This window comes from Puntigrus tetrazona, chromosome 11 (assembly GCF_018831695.1).
Source record: "Puntigrus tetrazona isolate hp1 chromosome 11, ASM1883169v1, whole genome shotgun sequence".
Taxonomy (NCBI): domain Eukaryota; kingdom Metazoa; phylum Chordata; class Actinopteri; order Cypriniformes; family Cyprinidae; genus Puntigrus; species Puntigrus tetrazona.
The window spans coordinates 22,426,970-22,446,650 of NC_056709.1; the positions used below are offsets into that span (position 1 = coordinate 22,426,970).

At 37.6% G+C, this 19,681-nt stretch overlaps 1 protein-coding gene across 2 annotated transcripts in view; it reads right to left on the bottom strand.

Moving 5' to 3' along the window:
• The window catches only part of igsf21a (immunoglobin superfamily, member 21a), a 163,075-nt gene that overhangs the window by 13,642 nt on the left and 129,752 nt on the right, over positions 1-19,681 (bottom strand). For both annotated transcript variants that reach the window (XM_043252470.1, XM_043252471.1), the window contains exons 5-6: positions 10,758-10,873; positions 2,149-2,629 (exon numbers count right to left, since the gene is read on the bottom strand). In XM_043252470.1, the coding sequence (XP_043108405.1) occupies positions 2,149-2,629; positions 10,758-10,873 (597 nt within the window). The remainder of the gene's footprint in view (positions 1-2,148; positions 2,630-10,757; positions 10,874-19,681) is intronic.

Consider the following 19,681-nt stretch of genomic DNA (forward strand, 5'->3'; position numbering starts at 1 on the left):
TATTTCACAACATTATTGTTTATTTATAAAAAAAGCAGGGTTTAATTCCAACTTCAGAAATGACTGTTTTGCACATGATAAGAACAAAGCTAACAGATGCAGAAACATTCACGCATATGCATGCATTTCTTCACATAGGAGCTCACTGTTGTCACTTGGGGTTGTGCCAAGCTCAAGCCAGGTTTGTTAATGCTTTGAATTCTAAGTAAGCTCCAATTAAAAACAACAACTGCACATTTTTGGATTTGTATTCTCTGGGTAAGAACAAAGAGAAGCTGAAACAGTGCTCATTTACTTTTTTTTTCTTAAAGAACATAGATGCTGTTACATTTATGGACTGAATTGTTGCACAGAAAAGGCCTTGTTAAAATATAAAAGTAGAAAGTTAGCAAGGCTGCACTCTAGTGAATTTACTTCTCTCTCTCTCTTTCTCTCTCTCTCTCAATGAAGCAACATCATGCTTTTCTTGTGGAGCTTCAGATGCAAACGCTCCTGCTCTCAAAACACATATTTAAAATTGATGCTCACACAGTGACTTGCTAAATTTAATAATAATGTGGTTTCTATACTAAACTGTAACGTCTAACGCACTGAATTAAAATGCTGCGAAAATAAAAGCTTGTTCAAAACTAATGAACAAATCGTTCATCTGTGCAAAAATTAAATTCACATTAGATGATACTAGAGTTAAAACGCTTTATAAACAAATAGTTCAAACCCTTAATAAGGTTTAAAAATGGTAATTTAAGAAAAGTAAAATAATAATGAAAACATGTTCTTCCTCATCTTGATTGGCTTTGGAATATGTCTCACGGTAGCTCTGTGTATCATTAATATTTCTAAAAACCTAATGCAGTCCTGGCAGCTAAAAGCTGTGTGAAAACATTTACTGCAGTAATAACGGTAAAGCAAACTTTCTCCCAGCTGACACATTTCTATCATCGCTCAGTATATGTTATTGACTAAGGAATCTGTCTTTGTCACTTAGCATAAAACCGATTCCTCATGCACTGCCACGGCTATATGTGATCTAAGTTTACCCTGCTGTATTTCTCTGCTGCGGTTGTAATAATTATTTCATAAACACCAGGGAATCCTGTTTGAGTGAAAATAAAACCACATGTCTCTCTCATGCTAAGAGGTAAACATTTGTAAAAGAAGCAGATATTTTTGCGATAGGATTGCGAGTTCTGTCTGAGCGGCTACAAAACGCACAGGTGGAGATCATGCCGGAGTGAGACGAGAATGACGGAGCGAGTGAGAATAAGAAGTATTGAATGGAAAAGGCATCAGCTTCTAAACCATCCTCACTTTCTTCGCCTTATCGCAGTTTTTTGTCCTTTCCCCCGCCTTCATCTCTTTCTGCACTTCTCCCGCACCACTAAGTGAGAGAAATGTCTCTGTTTATCTTGTCTTGCGTCTCATCACTTGCCTCTTTCTGAGGGCTGATAGCAGAGACTACAAGTGAGTGCTGCCTTTGAAGTGATAATGGGATCGTCAGGCCATCTTTGTTGTAGCTTTAAAAGCAAAAACGGCAAAAAAGCCTCTCATCCATGAAAGTACAAAGGTATGCCAGTAACCCATTCTTTGGCGGTGTTGTGCCACGACTTTCATTACTTACAGTATAAACAAGTGAACCCAACAAGCCAATTTTACTGACACAAATATGAAACGCAACAAGCAGTTTGGCATATCCTCGTTTCAGCATCTTAATTAGCAGACTTTTTTTTTTCTGACTATCAGAGGGTTGCAACAGTGAGATCCAGCAACAATGCTCTCTTTGAGCGCACTGCGAAATTCCCTTTATGCTTGATTTCTTTAATTCAAGTTGACTTTTTCAATAACGTGGTTAAGTTAACTCAATCTACTGCAAAGACAGCTCAATGAATTGGCCTGTCAGTCACCGGGAGATTTTGCATTCTGCATTAGTAACTGCAATCTGCTTGCCTGTAACGCAATTAAGCAGCAAATAGAAACCAGTGTTGGTCTCACTGCATCTGTCAGATGGGGATGTAAAAGGATTCACCCACCATCAGACGAGGGGAGGCGAATAACAAGGCTGAAGGTCAAAAACAAAGCTTTTTCAAATTGATCTAAAGATCTGCATTCTGCCAAATCTACGTTAAAGCCGACGAAAAGAAAGCTTACCCAGTATGACCTCAGTCTGCATAGGCATGGAAAGAGCCGGGTGTGTGATCTCGCAGCTAAAAAGGGCGTCGTTGTCCAACTGCGGATTCAGAGTCCAGGTGAGTTTGGCCTGAACCAGCACAGACCCGTCGCTCTGGGGGATCTGCGTGTTGCTGAAGTAGTACAGGGGGTCAGTGCTCTGGACCCAGCGTGGGAACTCTCGGCTGACCACTGTCTCTGGGATGGTCTCTGTGGCCGGGCTGGGCTCTTGGCCGGGTTGTCTGGCCATGTAGCTCCGCCCAGGGCTCTCTGTGTTCAGGCGTCCGGGCCTGCCATCCGGACCCAGCAGAGATAGAGACTTTCTCAGTTTAGTGTCGTCCAGATCCCTGCTGATCAGAGGTCTGGCTCCACGCACGCCAGCGGAGCCACCGCCCTCGTAACCAACGGTGGGTGAAACGTAAGAGATCACCTCTATCAACTCTCCATCCCGTTTGAAATATACCTGGAAAGAAAGACAGGAACTTAATGATTTTTTCTTAAAGATTAAGATTCAATTATTAATGAATGAATGAATAAGAGAATGAGTGAGTGAGTGAATGAATGCAGTGAACTGAGTGAGCGAGTGAATGAGTGAATGAATTTGGGAGGGAAACAGACTCCAGTCAGCTCATAAATATGTATGCATAAATACAAACAACAAAGGATTTGGGATAAAAAAAAAAAAAAACTAACAGTCCCTGGAATTTGCTGCTATAAAAATACAAATGCATTTCATAATGCAAATTAAAAAAGAAAAAATGCTCTAAAGCTCTAAAAGGATGTGCATTAATATTCTTTCCTTCTTTTTTTCTTGTGATCAGCGTGTGTAAAACTCTTAATGTGTTAAACACACTGCAAATGCATTGCATTTATGAGCGAATCTGCTCATCTATACAGAGAATGCTTTATTATTAATATTAATAATGATACTTGAGTACAGTCATTTAAAAAACCTGTCTTAATGTATTAAGCCATGTTAAACACTATCTTTAAATGGTTTTTTATGGTTTTCTATTGGAGGGCAACGCTTAAAGGGCTCATCTTCTTGTCTGTACATAGTATGATTTACATATAAGTACATAGAGTCTTTTAAAACACTGTCAGTTAATGCTTTAAGTCACGTTAAGCCTTTTAGAGTGTCCCTGTCAAGGTTGTATACGTTACTATAGCAACAGTAGACTCAATATGCATTGTGTTTTAGAAGTCAATCAATCATTGTTAAAAGAACCGCTTTTATGTCGAGAAAACTATTTTATCAAGAAAAAAATATTTTTTTGTTACGTTTAGAAAAGAGTCATAATCATGAGAAAACAATTATTGTTGTGATGAAATCACAAGGCAATTACGTTGCGATCACAAGAAAAGATAATAGTAATGCACCGCCTCTTAGAACTTCCATAGAAAACTGACTTCATACAGCCCCTGAAATATGATGGTCTTAAAATGAAAGATAATAAAATATATAACAATAATACCAATACATATACAAATAATAACAATAATTTGTATTTACAAATATGTGAAACTGCTTTCAAAAATGTTATTTGTAATAAACTTTTACTACTGCTTCATGTTGTTGCTGAATGAAGATGCTGAATCAAGAGAATCAAAAGAATGTTTGAATATAATCTCAAAGCTACGTCAATTGACTATCACTTGGGTATGCAGGCTGGTTCTGAAATCGTTTTGGAGATTACTCATTTCCAGCATGAAAACCAGTATCATTTTGATATAAAAAGGCATGAGAAAACTTCAAAAAGAAAGAGGATGCGATAGTCAGATTCTGCCGCAATCAAAGTAAATTGTGAAATTACCTAAACAAAAGTATCCGGGACAATGCAAAAAGCATCATTCAGCCCACAGCGCCGGTGAATGGCAAATACACATGACACAGTTTCTGCTTTGTGTTTGTGTTCCACTAGCGCATTGCTGTAACAGCCTCTCTCCACTACAGTGCATTTGGGTATTAAGATTCCCGGCTGGTAAATCACTTGACAGGGAATTAAGTTCCCACTTCAACACACAACCTCCAGATATGTGTATTAAATTCAGTAGGCCTAATGCCTTTAGCATTAATGTTTGCACAGTGCTCTGCTTGTACCCCTTTTACTCTCAATCCCTCCTTTTCCTACCCTCCACTGCTTCGCAAGAAGAAATAAGAGGGGTTCGGCGTAAAGCACTGCATGCTACATATATATATGTGTGTTTTATATAATCTGCTTGTCCATTCTAGGACCTTTCGACACTTTAAATTTCGTTGCACAAGATCAAAGTTTCATTGCATTACACAAGACCTTTCCTTGCACTGTAGCCTATTTTGCCCTTTCTTTACGGCATGTGTGTGGCTTTGCCTGGCTTTGATTTGATCTCACCGTTTATGCCCCTGCACTCTGTTGGGTAAATAAACATAATGTAACAAGGGTGAATTAAGCTCACGTCCTTGAGAAGTCTTGTTTCCTGCAAGCAATGTCACAAGAATTCAGAGAGCGATGAAGCGAGAGAGGCTTGTAAGGGACAGCGATATTTCCCTCCATGCGAGGACTGTTTTTGCGGCTAATGTGCTCTAAAGTACACACTTTATCTTGGCTGCTGAGAGGGGTTAACAGCGTATACCACACTATGGCTTTTACTGGCATTATCTGACTATTTGTGCCTGCAGCCACAGGGAAGTGTAGACAAAAGCAGATGCATAGTGGAACCCTCATGCTAATAGCCAAGGCTCCAAACAGCAGCTAATGCCTAATATTAGTGTTTGTGTGAGATAACAAAACAATGCCTTGACTACAGAGCCATTTAGAATGGACAATGCTATAACTCATGCTACGGCTGAATAGAAGCTAGTTCAGTTGCAATGAATAGGGGATGCACAGGCCTCGGTTTTACTTAGTCAAACAAAGTCACAGGAGGGGGTTTTCTGAGCATGCATACAGTCGAGTCAGCACCACAGTTTATCACATACCCGCTTTATGTGTAAACACGCTATATCGAGGTTGCATACCCACCCCCACCACTGGGGATTGGCACTGTAATAAGTGTACGTCGCTTTGGATAAAACATTCAGCGAAATAGTGAACTACAATAGTGATTATCCTCTGTTTTTTAGTTTTTACTCCAAGGCCTTTGCTTGCCTGATTACACCAGTTGTAATATTTTCACCTTAATAAAAGTGGAATGAGAACAAATGAAAATGGTGAAAACAGCACTAGTGTGAAATATTATTACCTTGCAACTGTTTTCTAGTTTAATATATTTTAAAATGCAGTTTATTCCTGTGATGGCAAAGCTGAATTTATATATAACACACACACGCGCGCATGCACGCACACACACACAAACAGTGGCCTACACACCCACATTAGCTAAATAAATATTGAAGTTAATGAATGCCAGTTATACTAAAAATTAAAAAAGTGTAACAATTAAAAAAAAAAAAAAAAAAAAAAGTGAGCCCTGATAACATGTCTAGACAAGCTCTACTGTTAAGAGTCCCTCATCTTTGGTTTATGTGCCAAATCTCTTGCAGTGCCTTTATGTCACCAGCATGTGGAGCTATAAATCCTCTGCCACAATCTGGGTTAGATCTGAGAGAAAGAGAGAGAGAGGTAGTCTGCCTCTGCAAATAATGCACAGAACTCCTATTCATAGCCATGCTAATCACCAAGGTAACGGTCACACAACATGCTCAACTCATTCCCAGCCTTGTTCTTTGCAAACACGGTCTCTTCAATTATTCATACTGTATTACAGCTCCCTGAATTTTGCTCTGTTTGAACATAATTCAGTTTTTGTGTTTTGCTGATGACATACTTGGGTTTTTACTTGCTCTCACCTAAGAAATGTGAGTTGACATGCTCTTAAGTTTTGTTTTCAATTGCTTCAAAAGCATGACTCACTATGTCCAATTAGTATGTTATAGTAACTACCGTACATTACGGTAGGTGCCATTAATCTTTTCAGCAGAGCATTGCTTATTACTAGTAATGTCTTATAACACAACGAGCAGGAAAAAGGCCATTGTTTCTTTTCACAGGGGATGATCAATTGTCCTTATATTAATTTCTCTCTAATGTGCCTTCAATAATGGCCTTGTACATACAGCCGTAGTCACAATGCTCATTTCATCAATACAAATTAGATATTAAACGTGTTTGACGGGCTGTTGATGGGCTGTCTTTGGTTGTTGTCTGGGGAAAAGCAGAGTTTCTAAAGTCCTTTTTAGGGAGATGCTGGGCTGTCACACGTCTAACTCCCACGCAACCCGAAATAGTTTCGTATGAACGCAAGCACTCGTGTCTCACGCCTTAGTAAGGGGAGTAATTACACAGCAGCCAACGTAGAGTCTATCTATCCAAGCAAGATGTATTGCACATTAATACAGTAAGTGCTGAAATAAGCCAAAATATCATGTAGTTCAATGCCCTTGAAGTGTTTTTGGCAGTTCTTAGATGCACGACATTACAAAGGAAAGAACCCCCCCTTAGGTTTCAGGTCTTGATTCATTGGTGCTCCAACACGCTTTGCACAACAGATGTGCACAAAAAAGGCACGTGTGCGCTCGCACCTCTGCGGATTTGAATGAGCACAGCAAACAAACAGCGATGTAATTCTGTGCGCTCGCCAGAGCACAATGCTTCACGCCGCCAGCGGAACAGTTTGTCCATGAATGGACGCTAATGAAAGCACCAGCATGCAGCTTATTGCCAAGTGCACTATTCTGAGTGGAAGGCTCATTTAGAGACTTGACAATAGTGGCTGTTCCTTTTTCTAGGCTACTTCCTAAAAATTGTCATATTTAATCACTGAAGTGCCAAAGACATGATGGCCTTGCTTCTGCTGTTACAATGCGGGAGTGAGAGCCGAACGGACTTAATGATGGATAATATGGGGGATGATTATCTAGCTCTCTTTCAATCAGCACCAGATTGTGCAGAGGATACACCAGCCTGGCCTGTCAGTTGATGGACTGTTGTGTTTTCAAATGCTGCTCTTCGTGGTATTTAAAGACAAGAAACCTCCCTTGGAGCCCATGGACCATGTGAGGAGACTCCCAAATAAAATGCACAAAGAAAATTTTTTTTATGATTAAAAAGATGTACAGTACATTCATATCAGGCATATCAGAATCCTAGACTAGAAAACGCAGTTATATTTTATCTAAGGATTAAATTCTCTTATGGTGGTTGAATGCAACTCACTTTACCTCATTAATCTTTCTATTATCAGACACCTTAATATAATATAATAAAGGTAAATATAACTTGTAGTAAACCGAGTCTACAATAGCATCGGTAATCAAAAACTATGATGCTGCATATCACATAATAATGTTCCAGATCTAGCAAAAATAAACACCTAAAGGAACAGATAACGTAAAGGTTTTTTTTCTGTTCTCAACTCCAAAAAAACAACAAAAAAACAAGGTATAGCTTTTGTCATGTGTGGAACTTAACATCTTATCAATTATACAATATATAGCTGGTTTGGAGTAACACTGGAGTGAGCAAAAAAAGACATAATTTCATATTTTGGTGTACTATCCCTTTAAATTTAACATCCAAATCTGCCGGCAGAAGTTTGTCAGCTTGATGAAAGACAAAATTGTCTGAAAAGAGCTGAACAGTGACAAAATAAAGACAGCCTTTTCCAAAAGCAGCGAGATGATGAACATGCCGGGTGCTCAGCTCACTGTGGGAATGATACAATGTTTTGAACCCCAAGCTACGCACGGTGGCTGTTAAATTGATTTCAAGAGGGTGTTAAACTGCAAAGCTATGGCACTGATTTGACTTACTAAAGATTGTTAAGAAAAAAAGGAGAGTGAACGCATGAAAAATAGGGAATGTTTCAGATGATATAGAAGAAAGCCATAAGGCAGTGACACCAGAAAAGCCAAAATGAGATGAATCATAAGACAGTAAAGAAGAAAGGCATTTGAAGTTGCAGAAGAGAAATTCAGTCCAATGCTGCTGCCCTGGAGCACAGCAGTATCTGTTGAGAATAACATTATTTTATTTGTAGGCTTAGTGAAGCAAGAGGCAAATAAGTGAATAAACGGCCCGCAATACAAGATAAGTATTAGTTTTGGTTTGGTTTAAAAATTGTTTATTGACTACTGTAAGCTTTCTCATTCACTTAAAAGCATTAGGATTGCATTTTATATTTAGTTTCCTGATTATGTATTAAAATAAGTCAGGTTATTTTTATCACTTTTTGCCTTTGTCCAAATAAGAATATTGTTTGGTATTGGACTGAAAATAGTATCTAGGTCTAAGTGTCTGGAGACTTCACTAGTAAATAACCAAATAATGTCCCAAGTGTTCTAGTACATGTTTGTTTGTTTACAGTACAGTACTACAAGGTGACTTTGACATCATTGTTCTCCCTTAATGGGACAGGTTCAGGTCCAGAGATACCAAATTAGTTGGTGAATACAATTAATTTCAGAACACTGTTTTGAAGCGCTTCTAAGGTTTGAACATAGAATAGAGGCAGTAATCCACAAGAGATGTAATATAATTTGGCAAAACATTTTACACATCTAGCTTTAGTCCCATCGAGACATTCTGAATGAATTTTAGAGCCCTATGCAAATGCATAAATCTACTCCTCCCTTTCCTTGTTTCTCAACCACATACTTCATTACCACACAAAACTATATACTTAATTAACTTAATTAAGTACTATTCTGTATGGTGCAACCTTCAAGTGATTTTGTTTGATGAGGATATAAATGTACAAAAAAAGATTAAAATAATTTTATTTTCATAGCTGACTATGAACATTAATGTTAAAAACAATAAAATTCTCTCACGCAATTTTACACAAGCAAACCTATACATACACTACTGTTCAAAAGTATTATGTTATTCTGTCTTCATTTTTAAAATAAATTTAATTATTAAAAAACATATTTAAATTGAATTCTGCAATGATAGTGATGATTATGATATTAATAATAATATTTTCGAATTCTATAAAACTGAATATAAATATTATTACTGTATTTAAAAAAATGTTTGTTTAAAAAACAAACAAACAGACATTTACATAATTAAGTGGACAAGTGCTAAAAATACTGTATTCCAAGAACTGTCGTTTTAACAAAGAAAAAGGTTTCCAAATATATTCACTATTGAAGCTATTGAAATGCTGAGACAAAATCAATCTTTATCTCTGAATAGTTGACTACACACAACCAAAAAAACACGACTATTGAGCATGACACAAATCAAGCCACATTCAAGCACCAGCCCAGATCTGAAAAGTCTTTGAAAAATATTATCGCAAGAGCCTCATCAGCCTCCCAGACATCTAGGAACCTTTGACTAAGATCTTTTCAGCTCTAATTTAACTGCTGTTTCTGGGCTCCCGTTGCTTGTCTGCATTAACGGGTCTACCTGGGAGTTTGATGAGGAGCGCGCAGCCTACGCTGATGAAGCGGAGACTGTCTTGTGTGAATGAATGGCAGTAGATTGGCTGGTAATGAGGGGCGGAGCGGTGGGGTGAGATCTCTTTGGGACTTTCACTCAAGGGTTGTGTGCTAATGGAGGCCAGAGCTGGTCAGCCTTTTGCTGGCCAATGTGACTCTTCAGGTGGGGTGCTGGAAATCATTTCCACACCACATGCCTATCACGCTGGGCTCTTAATTGCTGGAGATGGGGGCAAGATAGATCCAGAATACATTACGGTGCGCCCACAGAGCATGATTAATGGGCTGGAGGAATTTTTTACAAACCACTGGCTGAATTCAAGCGGAGCTTGTGTGGATGGTGTTCATGAGGTTGAGGTGTGTGGGCCGCAGAAACCCCGCAGACTTCAACGGAAAGATTCACTTCAAACTGTTACAAGGCCTTTGCACTCTACCCCGTACACAATCACTGAACAAACAGTGAATACAAATGAACAAACACATAAAAATAACTAAAAGAGTACTCTAACTGGATATGCTGGAACAGCAAATAACAGATTTGTAAATAAATAAATAAATACGAAAAAGAAGTGCCCTGTTTTTTTCTTGTTCTGTTGATGAAAAAGTCAATGAGATCAGAAAATCAAGTCTGTAATAGAGGATTCGCTCATTTACAAGTCAAGTGAAATGTAAACAATGCCATTAAGGCTGGAATTGTCTAAACAGCAACAAAAACAAGTAAAAGCACAACAACTTGATATTTACCAAGGCAAAGTGATATGAAGGAGCAATTACTTTTGCTAAAACAGTACTGAAGAAACACTCCAAGAAATCCGACATTGAATGGAGACACATTTTCATGCATTTTGGTTTATGGGCAATGGATACGGTAGTAAAAAACTGAAAACTAGCAGAACAATACAAAAAACAAATTCCAGTGCAAGAACTCCCCTCATTATAACACACATGAAAGAAACCGCAGCTCGACAATCAAAGATGCTTTCTCTGTATTAGAAACATCCCTGCTGTGAGCTATTTCAGAAAGTAGTGGGGACAAAATTGACCATGGCAAAAAAAATAAAACATTTAGGGACATCTGTAATGATTGGAAATGATGCCTATGACACCTATTTACAGTATAAACAGCAGCTTGCGTTTGTGCATAAAACTGGCTGGGACTCACCGATGGAGCTGGTTTGCCTCCTTTGGCAGTGCAGACCAGAGTAAGGTTCTGGGCCTGGTAGCGGCTAAACGGTGCTGGCGTGTTCTCTGCCACAACTGAGATGTTGTTAGGTGGAGCTGAGGAATAGAAATGGACATCTATAAGACATTCTGGTACACGTTTACCACATTCATCATTCTAAGCAGCATTTCAGAGCTCCATGTTCTTCATAATGACATGCATAGTTATTCCCTATTAAGCGTTTGAATGCTAAATCTCCACTCTTTCGTCTTTGAAACATATTCTGAAATATAGTGTATAACCAATGCACTTTCAAGTGGAGATGTAGTGGTGCATGGCTGGGGGTTTTAGAGCATGTCAGCGCAGCTTTATTCTGTCAATGAGAGCCCGACTTCTCATATGGGCCAGTAAAGAAACAGTATAATACAGAGAACTCTTAAGGCGAAAGAGGGAGGAAGCGGAAGTCTGGAAGATGAGAGGATTGTGGCAGGGCCACAGGGAGTTTCAGCACTGGATTTCTTGGTCTGCGAAGACTCTGACCCCTCACAGTGAAATGAGATACAACCACCTACGATGCAGAACCGCAAATGTTCGGTCCTGGGGGTGCTGTTATAGTGCTCGCCATTCCAGCAGCTAGCTGAAACATAAAAAGCATCGGTCATAAAGGCTGTGTGTGCAAAACCCAAGTTGTTTAAGACGATGTGGGAAGCTTTATGCATATAATATCAACCAGCTCCTGCCAAGCTCCACTGGGGAGCTATACGAGCGTGTCATGACATCGGAAAAGCAGAAGCGCATGTCTTGACCGCCTGTGGGGATCCATGGGCAAGGCGAAGACCGACTTCCTGGTGCTTAAATGTAGAAAGGATATGACGCTGGGAGGCTTGAAAACAAAGCCCTTCTCAGTTCTCCATTTGAATGGCCTTTATTTAAGCCTACCTGTCAGCCGGAACGAGCTGACTTTATCAGCTGTTCAGGGATGAAAAGGGGCGTGGGGGTTTATCACATCTGCATTTTTTACTAGCACCGAGCGATTTATGATCCTCTGTCAACGCGCCAGCGTAGGTGGGCATTGACTATTCAGGCAGCTGCATTATCACATAAAACACTTCCTGCAAATTCCCTTTCACACCCTGCTGAGACAATTGGATGTTGCTTCTGCTTAGTTTAGACCTGTCTTCAGCTTTTTGCATGTTGAAAAGATGACAAAAGGCACGTGATATCAGCAGGATTCGAGACTTAGTTCACCTAAAAATGAAATTGTGGCATTTATTCACCCTTATGTCATTCCAAACACGTATGACTTACTTTCTTCTGTGGAACAGAAGGAAGAAAGGTCGCTTTTTTCCATGCAATTAGCCTTTGAGCTTCAAAAAGGATGCAAAAACACCCTAAAAAAGTATTAGACAATTAAAATCAAAGTGCTCTACATGACTTGCACTATATTTCAAGAGTTATGAAGATTAAAGATTAACAATTTCGTTTTCATTCACCGTTAGTTGTCCCTTTCAGTGAGGTTTAAACCACTGGCACCAGATCAGCGAGTCATTATCTGGGTTTTTGTCCAAACTTGTGAATTTAACTTGTTTCTAAAATTGGAATATCGCATATACCATTTCAAACAACGTTTTAAAAGTATGAGAAGCTACTGAGAGCTACTCAGAGAGAGCGGACTAAACACTATGATTGTGGTCTTTGGTTTCGGAGGTAGATGCTGGTGTTTGGGAAAGCGTTGGGAAAGCAGACATCTCTGGTAGGCAATTATGCAAAAATATCTTGAAGGCAGACTTTGCTCTGGCATTTCCGAATGACCATAACAATATTTCAAATACTGTGAAATGAGATCGGCCCACTGGTTAGTCAGGTTTTGCCGTGCCACAGTGCAAAAACACTGTGCACTTGTTTTGATGCACTTGTAAAAATGTCCATCTCCTATTATTCGCATGAACCCTTTTTTTTCTAAAAACCACCTCAAGTAAGCATAAAAAAGCTTTTAAGAATTAAGGGATTTTTACATGTTAGTCATGTGATACTTCAACATAGCTAAAACAAAGTTATTGAGTTATAAAACTAAATTTGTGGTTGGTTTATCACACAAAATTATTGCATAAGACTTATAGCATTTATAGCATTATAAGAATATAGCATTTATGATACTTTTATGGTGTTTTATTTTTCCCAAAAAGTAACAAAAAAAGAAAATCATACATGTTTGTCAGTGTTTTCATTTTTGAGGGAAGTATTCCTTTAAAAAGAGCCCTTCAGAACATCTGCTGTAAAGCACTTGATCAATAACGCTTGCATACTAAGCAGGCAGAGGAAGAAAAAAAGATCAGGCGTATCAGGAGGCCAAGGGTAATAAAGTTTTTTCCAAGTGTCACTTTAAGTCTAAATCCATGTGCTACTCTCCAATAAATGCGCGATTGAAATTAATTGATTAAAACAAAAGGGATGGAGGAATGTGTGAAGGTTTGAGAGCTTTTGTTTCCTCAGCACCTAATTGCTTATTGATGGCAGATGTATGGAAGGAAATTAACCTTAGCGAACACTATTAGCTCTCTGGGAAACTGAGACTTGTCCTAAATTGGAGAATGATATGCTGTCACTTGATATTGCGGATGGGACTATAATACGCACCTGCACACACACCCGAGACGCAGAGCGTTGCCCCTGAATTAATAGCATCCCAGAGCCATAAAAGAGAATGTTAAATGTTCTGTTTGTTAAATGCTCACAGTGGTCTTGATGGATGATACCCTATGGTTTCTGTTTATAGCAGTGGCTAGTCAAGGCTAATTAACCATGTGCTCTCACAACTGCTTCACGCAATGAGCCAAGCATACCAATACAAACCAATGCCAGTTTGTAAAATCTAGTGCCCGTATATCCTCTGAATTAGCCAGACTAGATTTCTACTTAACGCCATCACTACATTCTACCTTATAATCAAATGTTCAATTTATCAGAGGTTTCACTCCAAAAGGATAATGAGGTTGATTATAAAATGATTACAGATGTGTTTAGCCTACTGTGCAAAATAATTCTGATGAATTCTCTACAGCTCCGATTTCTAATCTCATAGTCTATTTTGAAAAAATTCCATTGATAGAGACCCTATATTAGAGTTCATAAAGTTTTGATAATTCAGTATCTTACAGTTAAGACACAACATTTTAGAGCAGCTTTTACTGCTAGTAGTAACACTTGTAGTGTAAAATCAAATACTGTAAAATGTATAGTTTCATAGGAGCACCTAACCCCCTTTTCTGAACAATATATAACACGTAACAAGCATATTTAAGTGCAGCCACAGGTATTTATTGCCAAAACTGGCCATAAACATAACAGCATTACAAACAAAATCCAAGTCTTCTTGAGCTCACACAATGTCTTTATGTGAAGAAGAGAGCAAAACATAAGGTTTTATTCCCTGAAAATGATCCCGCTCTGTTAACACACTTCCATATCAATCAAAAACATACTCCTGTCAAGTAGCAGGAAAATTCCCAGCACCAATAGAGGACATGAACGCCAAAGAATTGCGCTAAAGGGGTACCTTGTGACCCCAGAGGGACCTGTACAGGTTTCAGTGTGTGAGCTGGGAGTGAGAATGTGTGGAATATTACCAGGTAACTGTCTGATTTTGCTCTACTGATGAAAACAGTTACAAAAAGAAAACATTCTTCACCTTTGAGCTTACTTCCCGAATTGATCTGTTTTTGAACAAATGAGTTGAACAAACTGATTAATTGACTCACTCATAAAGACTGTAGCTGAATTCAGAGCAGCATAATAGTCTCACTATTTCTGTCATGTACTGTATTTAGAGGAAGTTCTAAGAGTAGAATGGTGGTACGCAGTTTTGAATTCATCCAGTCACAAAAAATTGTTAGAATAAATTATTGACTAAATATTTGCTTTATTTAACAGTAATTATTTTTTTTTTATTTTTCATGTGGGGAAATAAATATATATATAAACATGTGTGATATTATCAATAAATAATACTATGACACATTCATAATAAATTACAAAGGCAGTCTGGGGGTTTATCATGAGACTTATCTTAACTCCACTGTTTTGAGTTGGAGTTTCTAAGAGACATCAAAGCTGTTGGGGATGTTGTCAGTAGGGAAATCTAAAAAGCCAAGACATTGGAATAATCCTTGATGGAATGTTTGAAACGATTAAATACTATGACTGCCATGCTTGGCACACAACAATACCTTGTTTAATCCTTTAACGGATTAGGAATGTTGCTCAATGTGATGGAATTACAGCTTTTTTACACTCAATTTGATTACACTATCAAGGTTCTTGAGTGTTTTTTGAAATTTCGTACACTGAGGAAAAAAAAAACATGGTATTTTCAAAGAGGAAGCCATTTTGTCAATTTCGCTACACAAAGCTTGTCTCCTATCGGTCTTACTTTGTCAAGTTTCAGTGCTATAGAAAAAGCTGAAAAGCTGATATATTTGTAAAAACAAGACCGAATGTTTACCCAAGGAATCATTTTTATTCTCAAATGATAAAGTTGGAAAATAATCACTGCTGTTGCGACCACATGCAATTTTTGTTCATGCTGTAAACAATGTTTGCACACAAAAGAGGCACAGAGGAAAGAAAATAAAAAACACTGGGGGAGTTACTACAACCCTATATGTTTGTTGTGATGTTATAAAACATAAAAACATCAGCATGGTCAGTTCACCGGTCTCCTCACTGAACCTGATGTAAATCTTTATCATTTCAGTTGAAGTGTGCCCTAAACCTGCTGCCAGCACTGACATGAACTATAAAATAATTCTATATTAAACTGGATTGATTGGTTGGCAGCCTTTCTTTACCCAGATCTTCATTGTCCTTATTTATTTTTAAAAACATAATCATAATCATCTATCTATCTATCTATCTATCTATCTATCTATCTATCTATCTATCTATCTATCTATCTATCTATCTATCTATCTATCTATCTATCTATCTATCTATCTATCTATCTATCTATCTAACATATAGTTCATTAATTTTTTATTTTCGTAATGTTTTTGCAGAACCAAATCCTAAGTGGAAACTACATCTCAATAGCAAAAAGTGTGCCAAATTGTTCCTATTTTGTAAACTATTTATTATCATTTAGTAACTTGGGCCTTTAGCTGCTGTAACAATGTTTGTGTAAAAAGTTCAATTTAGCTAAATACTTGCTAAAGACATAACACAAACTGTAATTTTGGTTCAAAAATTGTTACACATTTTTACAGCATTGTACATTATAACCAATCACACATATTTCTGCTATGCTCATGAATGCTATAGCCAACCAGAAAAGCCAGAGTTTTGTGTGCTCCGGATAACTGACTCATTCTGATGATGTCGAGAAGCGACATCAAGCGAACAATTCATTTATGAATCAGACTTTGCTACTCTATTCTTCACACAAATCTGGATTTATTATGGATTTAGACAAACTGAAATATAGTACAAGAGACATATGGACCACTTGATTCAGTTAGAGGCCAAGTCTGCACAGTAGTGAAGAAAAAAACTCTAAAAAACAAACAAAACCAAAAAAATCACTCTATGGTTGTTTAGTATTTTTTAAAATCCAGTCTTGAAAATCTGTATTCAGTGTTCTTGAATATAATAAATAAATAAAGCAAAAACATAGAAGCAATGTTCAGCTGCTTGACTCTGTACCCTTCTTAAGTGGTACAATAAATGTTCCACCACCGCACCTCTATGTTTCCAACACTTTTCCCATCTTTGAAAAAGCGTGTTTCCATTTCCCTCCTCTCATGAGCCACAGCGTCAGACCATTCTTCCTAATGGGAGCAGCCATATTCCTTTTCCAGTACGATAGCCTGAAGCACCATTACTTTGTTCTCTTTTAAAAACAACAGAATTATTTTTTTTTCCTCACTTGAGGAACAGGGGCTCACATTTAACAGAGAACTCCCTGTAGATGAATCTCGCTGGCCTGGTAATTAAAACATTTAGTGGCCATATGAGACACGGGAAGGAGGGGTCTACATCCCCTCTGGCCTTCCTTTGACATTTGTTACTAAGATCTATTGGTTTCTTGGTCAAAACACAAGGGACACTGGTCAAAGCCATTTCTTTTTCAAGGAAAGTCATTTACTCATAACTTTCCTAATAGATTGTCATGGTGCCTGTTTTGGAGTCTCTGTTTGCATCCTGAGACTAATCAACCTATGTTTGTAGAGGTCTTCTTTAGATATCTGACTCAGACAACAACAAAACGGTTTCTCACTAGGCTTCATCAAGCTGTTTATCAACAGTTTTAATAGGGGTAAACTGAAGGTAATGACAGATAATCACACAAAACCACTGATGCATTTGATTAAAAACCTTCCTGATTAATTCAATGAACTGCTTTAAAGAGCACTTATCAACAAGCAATCATATTATATAACTTTGGTTTTGATTTAGCTGGAACAAATCATACTCATTCAGAAAGACTGGGGAATGTGCTTTTGGTCTATTAGTTAAAAACTGAGCAGGTAAGGAAATTGGAATTGGACAGTTACAGTCCTTTTGTATCACCACTGACGTTTAACCCCAAGTTACTCAAGAGGAACTCACCATGAAATTAATGCATTATGAGTCGCTTGGGATGAAAAGTGAATACTAAACGGCATGTAACCTTAAGAGTTGACCTTTGTATACAGTACATTTAACATAGAGCACAAATTACATCAAAAGAATAGTATACGTATTAATACCAGTTTATAAATATCAACTTTTATTTAAATGATTGGTTTCTAAATCAGTGGATTTTAATGGATTTCATTGGTTATATGCTCTCAGCAGCCATCATTCATTGCACAGAAAACATTGCAGCCAGTGTAAACCATGTTTAATCTCATTTCAAATGGTATTTAATGCAGCCTGAGTCATATTTTCTTTCACCTTGCATCATATCTTCTTCATGGTTTTCAGGAACGATAGCTTCCACCAATGACCGGATGAATTTGCACCTAAATACAGTGCAGTTTGATTGGCCGCGCAACACAAAAGGTATCATTTCCATATTCCTTTAAAAAAATCATAAGCCTATTTCATTTTCTAGCCTATGTATGATTAAATCGGTTGCATTTTATTATTTACCTTTAGCATTGCTGTTCTCTTCTTTGTGACTTCCAAGCTACTGATGTAATACTATTAGTTCAGATTTAAAATAATGGAATTTTATGTAAGAAGATCTTTACTCTGTTGAATATCAGCAGGATTATGTGCTAGAGAAAGAAATGTCTGGCTGTGTTCTTCTTTAGAATGCAGAACTTGTAACTGCGGATTACGCATTCAAGGTCTTTTCTACACTCCTCTACGGTATGGCAAATAAAAAGGCTTCATTCTCAAGAGATCATTTGATGTATCCTCCCTGTGAAGTAAACACTAGCATAAGATCATCTGAGCAGCAATGTATTATTCACAGTCTTGAATGACATAACTGTTCATACTTTGAAATGAGGCAGAACGCATACTTTCATTCAGTTTGAGCCTAGACATATAGACTTGCTCTGAGAGACCGCGAGATTCTGCTCTGACTTTAAACTAGTCTACGGGCCTAGACGAAGCGCATCTGAAGAAACAAATTTTGTACATGAGCAAATGAGCACTGCCCTCTCATGCCGTGACTGACACTATAAAAAAGTCCCACTGCTGTGTACAGAAGTTCACGATATCAATCAAATCCTACACTGTGCAGACAACCAGTCTGCCGCTTTGTATCCATCAACAGGTAAGACACAAATCATCTGAATTTGACAATGCGAAAAAAAATCACGTATGGATTTTTTGTTTTGTTTTGTCAGAGATCGTGGCTGCAAATATTTCATAGTCCGGACTTGGTTATTGAATATCCAAGCTTGTAAAGCTAGTCAAATTAAATATGCATTTTTAAATAAAACCTTAGCGATTATGGATTTCAAATGAAGCCCTGATTGCAAGGATGAAATGGGTGGAGGGTATAAAACAATCCAAAGTGAACAATGGCAAATAATATCACCTAAAAAATTGCTCCTACCCATTTCATAGCAAATATGCAGATTTAGAATTTTATCAATAAGCGATTTAGATTTTTAGACCCCTTAACCTACATAAAAACTTTAACCTAACCATTTTGTAGTAAATATAAAAGGATATAAAACACAATTAACTGAAATATGCAGTGAAATATATAACCTATATAGCACTCTTACCTCTAAACCCAAACATATAACTATTTCTTTGACAGGTTAAGAAAAACATGACACACTGATAAATGCAATTACAATCAATTATTTATTTCAAAATGTCAAAGCAGTAGCAGTAATCCAAATGACGCTGCAAGTCACACTCTCTCTCTCTATATTTACATATATATATACACACACACACACACACACAGTATAAATATATTGACAAGGCCTGTATTTGTTTGGTCATGCTGGCCTGGAGTGGAAATTTCTAGCCTGTACTCTCAACTAGTAAGACTACTTAAACTACTTAGAACTACTTAGCAAACATAAAGAGGATATTGCACACTTTTCAATCCAAATATAACATGATTTTAAAAAGCCTTGCATTTGCAGTTAAAAAAATAAATAAAACAAAAAAATAAACAAACAAACAAAGTATATATACATATATGTATTTATGTATTTATTTATGGGGTGGGGGTGTTATAAGAGTGGTGGAGACTTAGTGATATGACTGGAAGGAGAGTGGATTGCAGATGAGAGCTGTGTAGAAAAATATTGCCGCTCTAACAGGATCCGCCACTGATGACAACCGCAGCAAACACAAAGCAAAACTCCAGCTCGACAACTTCTCTTTATTAGATACATCCTTGCCGGGAGTTATCTCTTCAAAAAGTGGTGGTACATAACTCGATTGCGAGTATGTTTACTAAATCTGTGGTA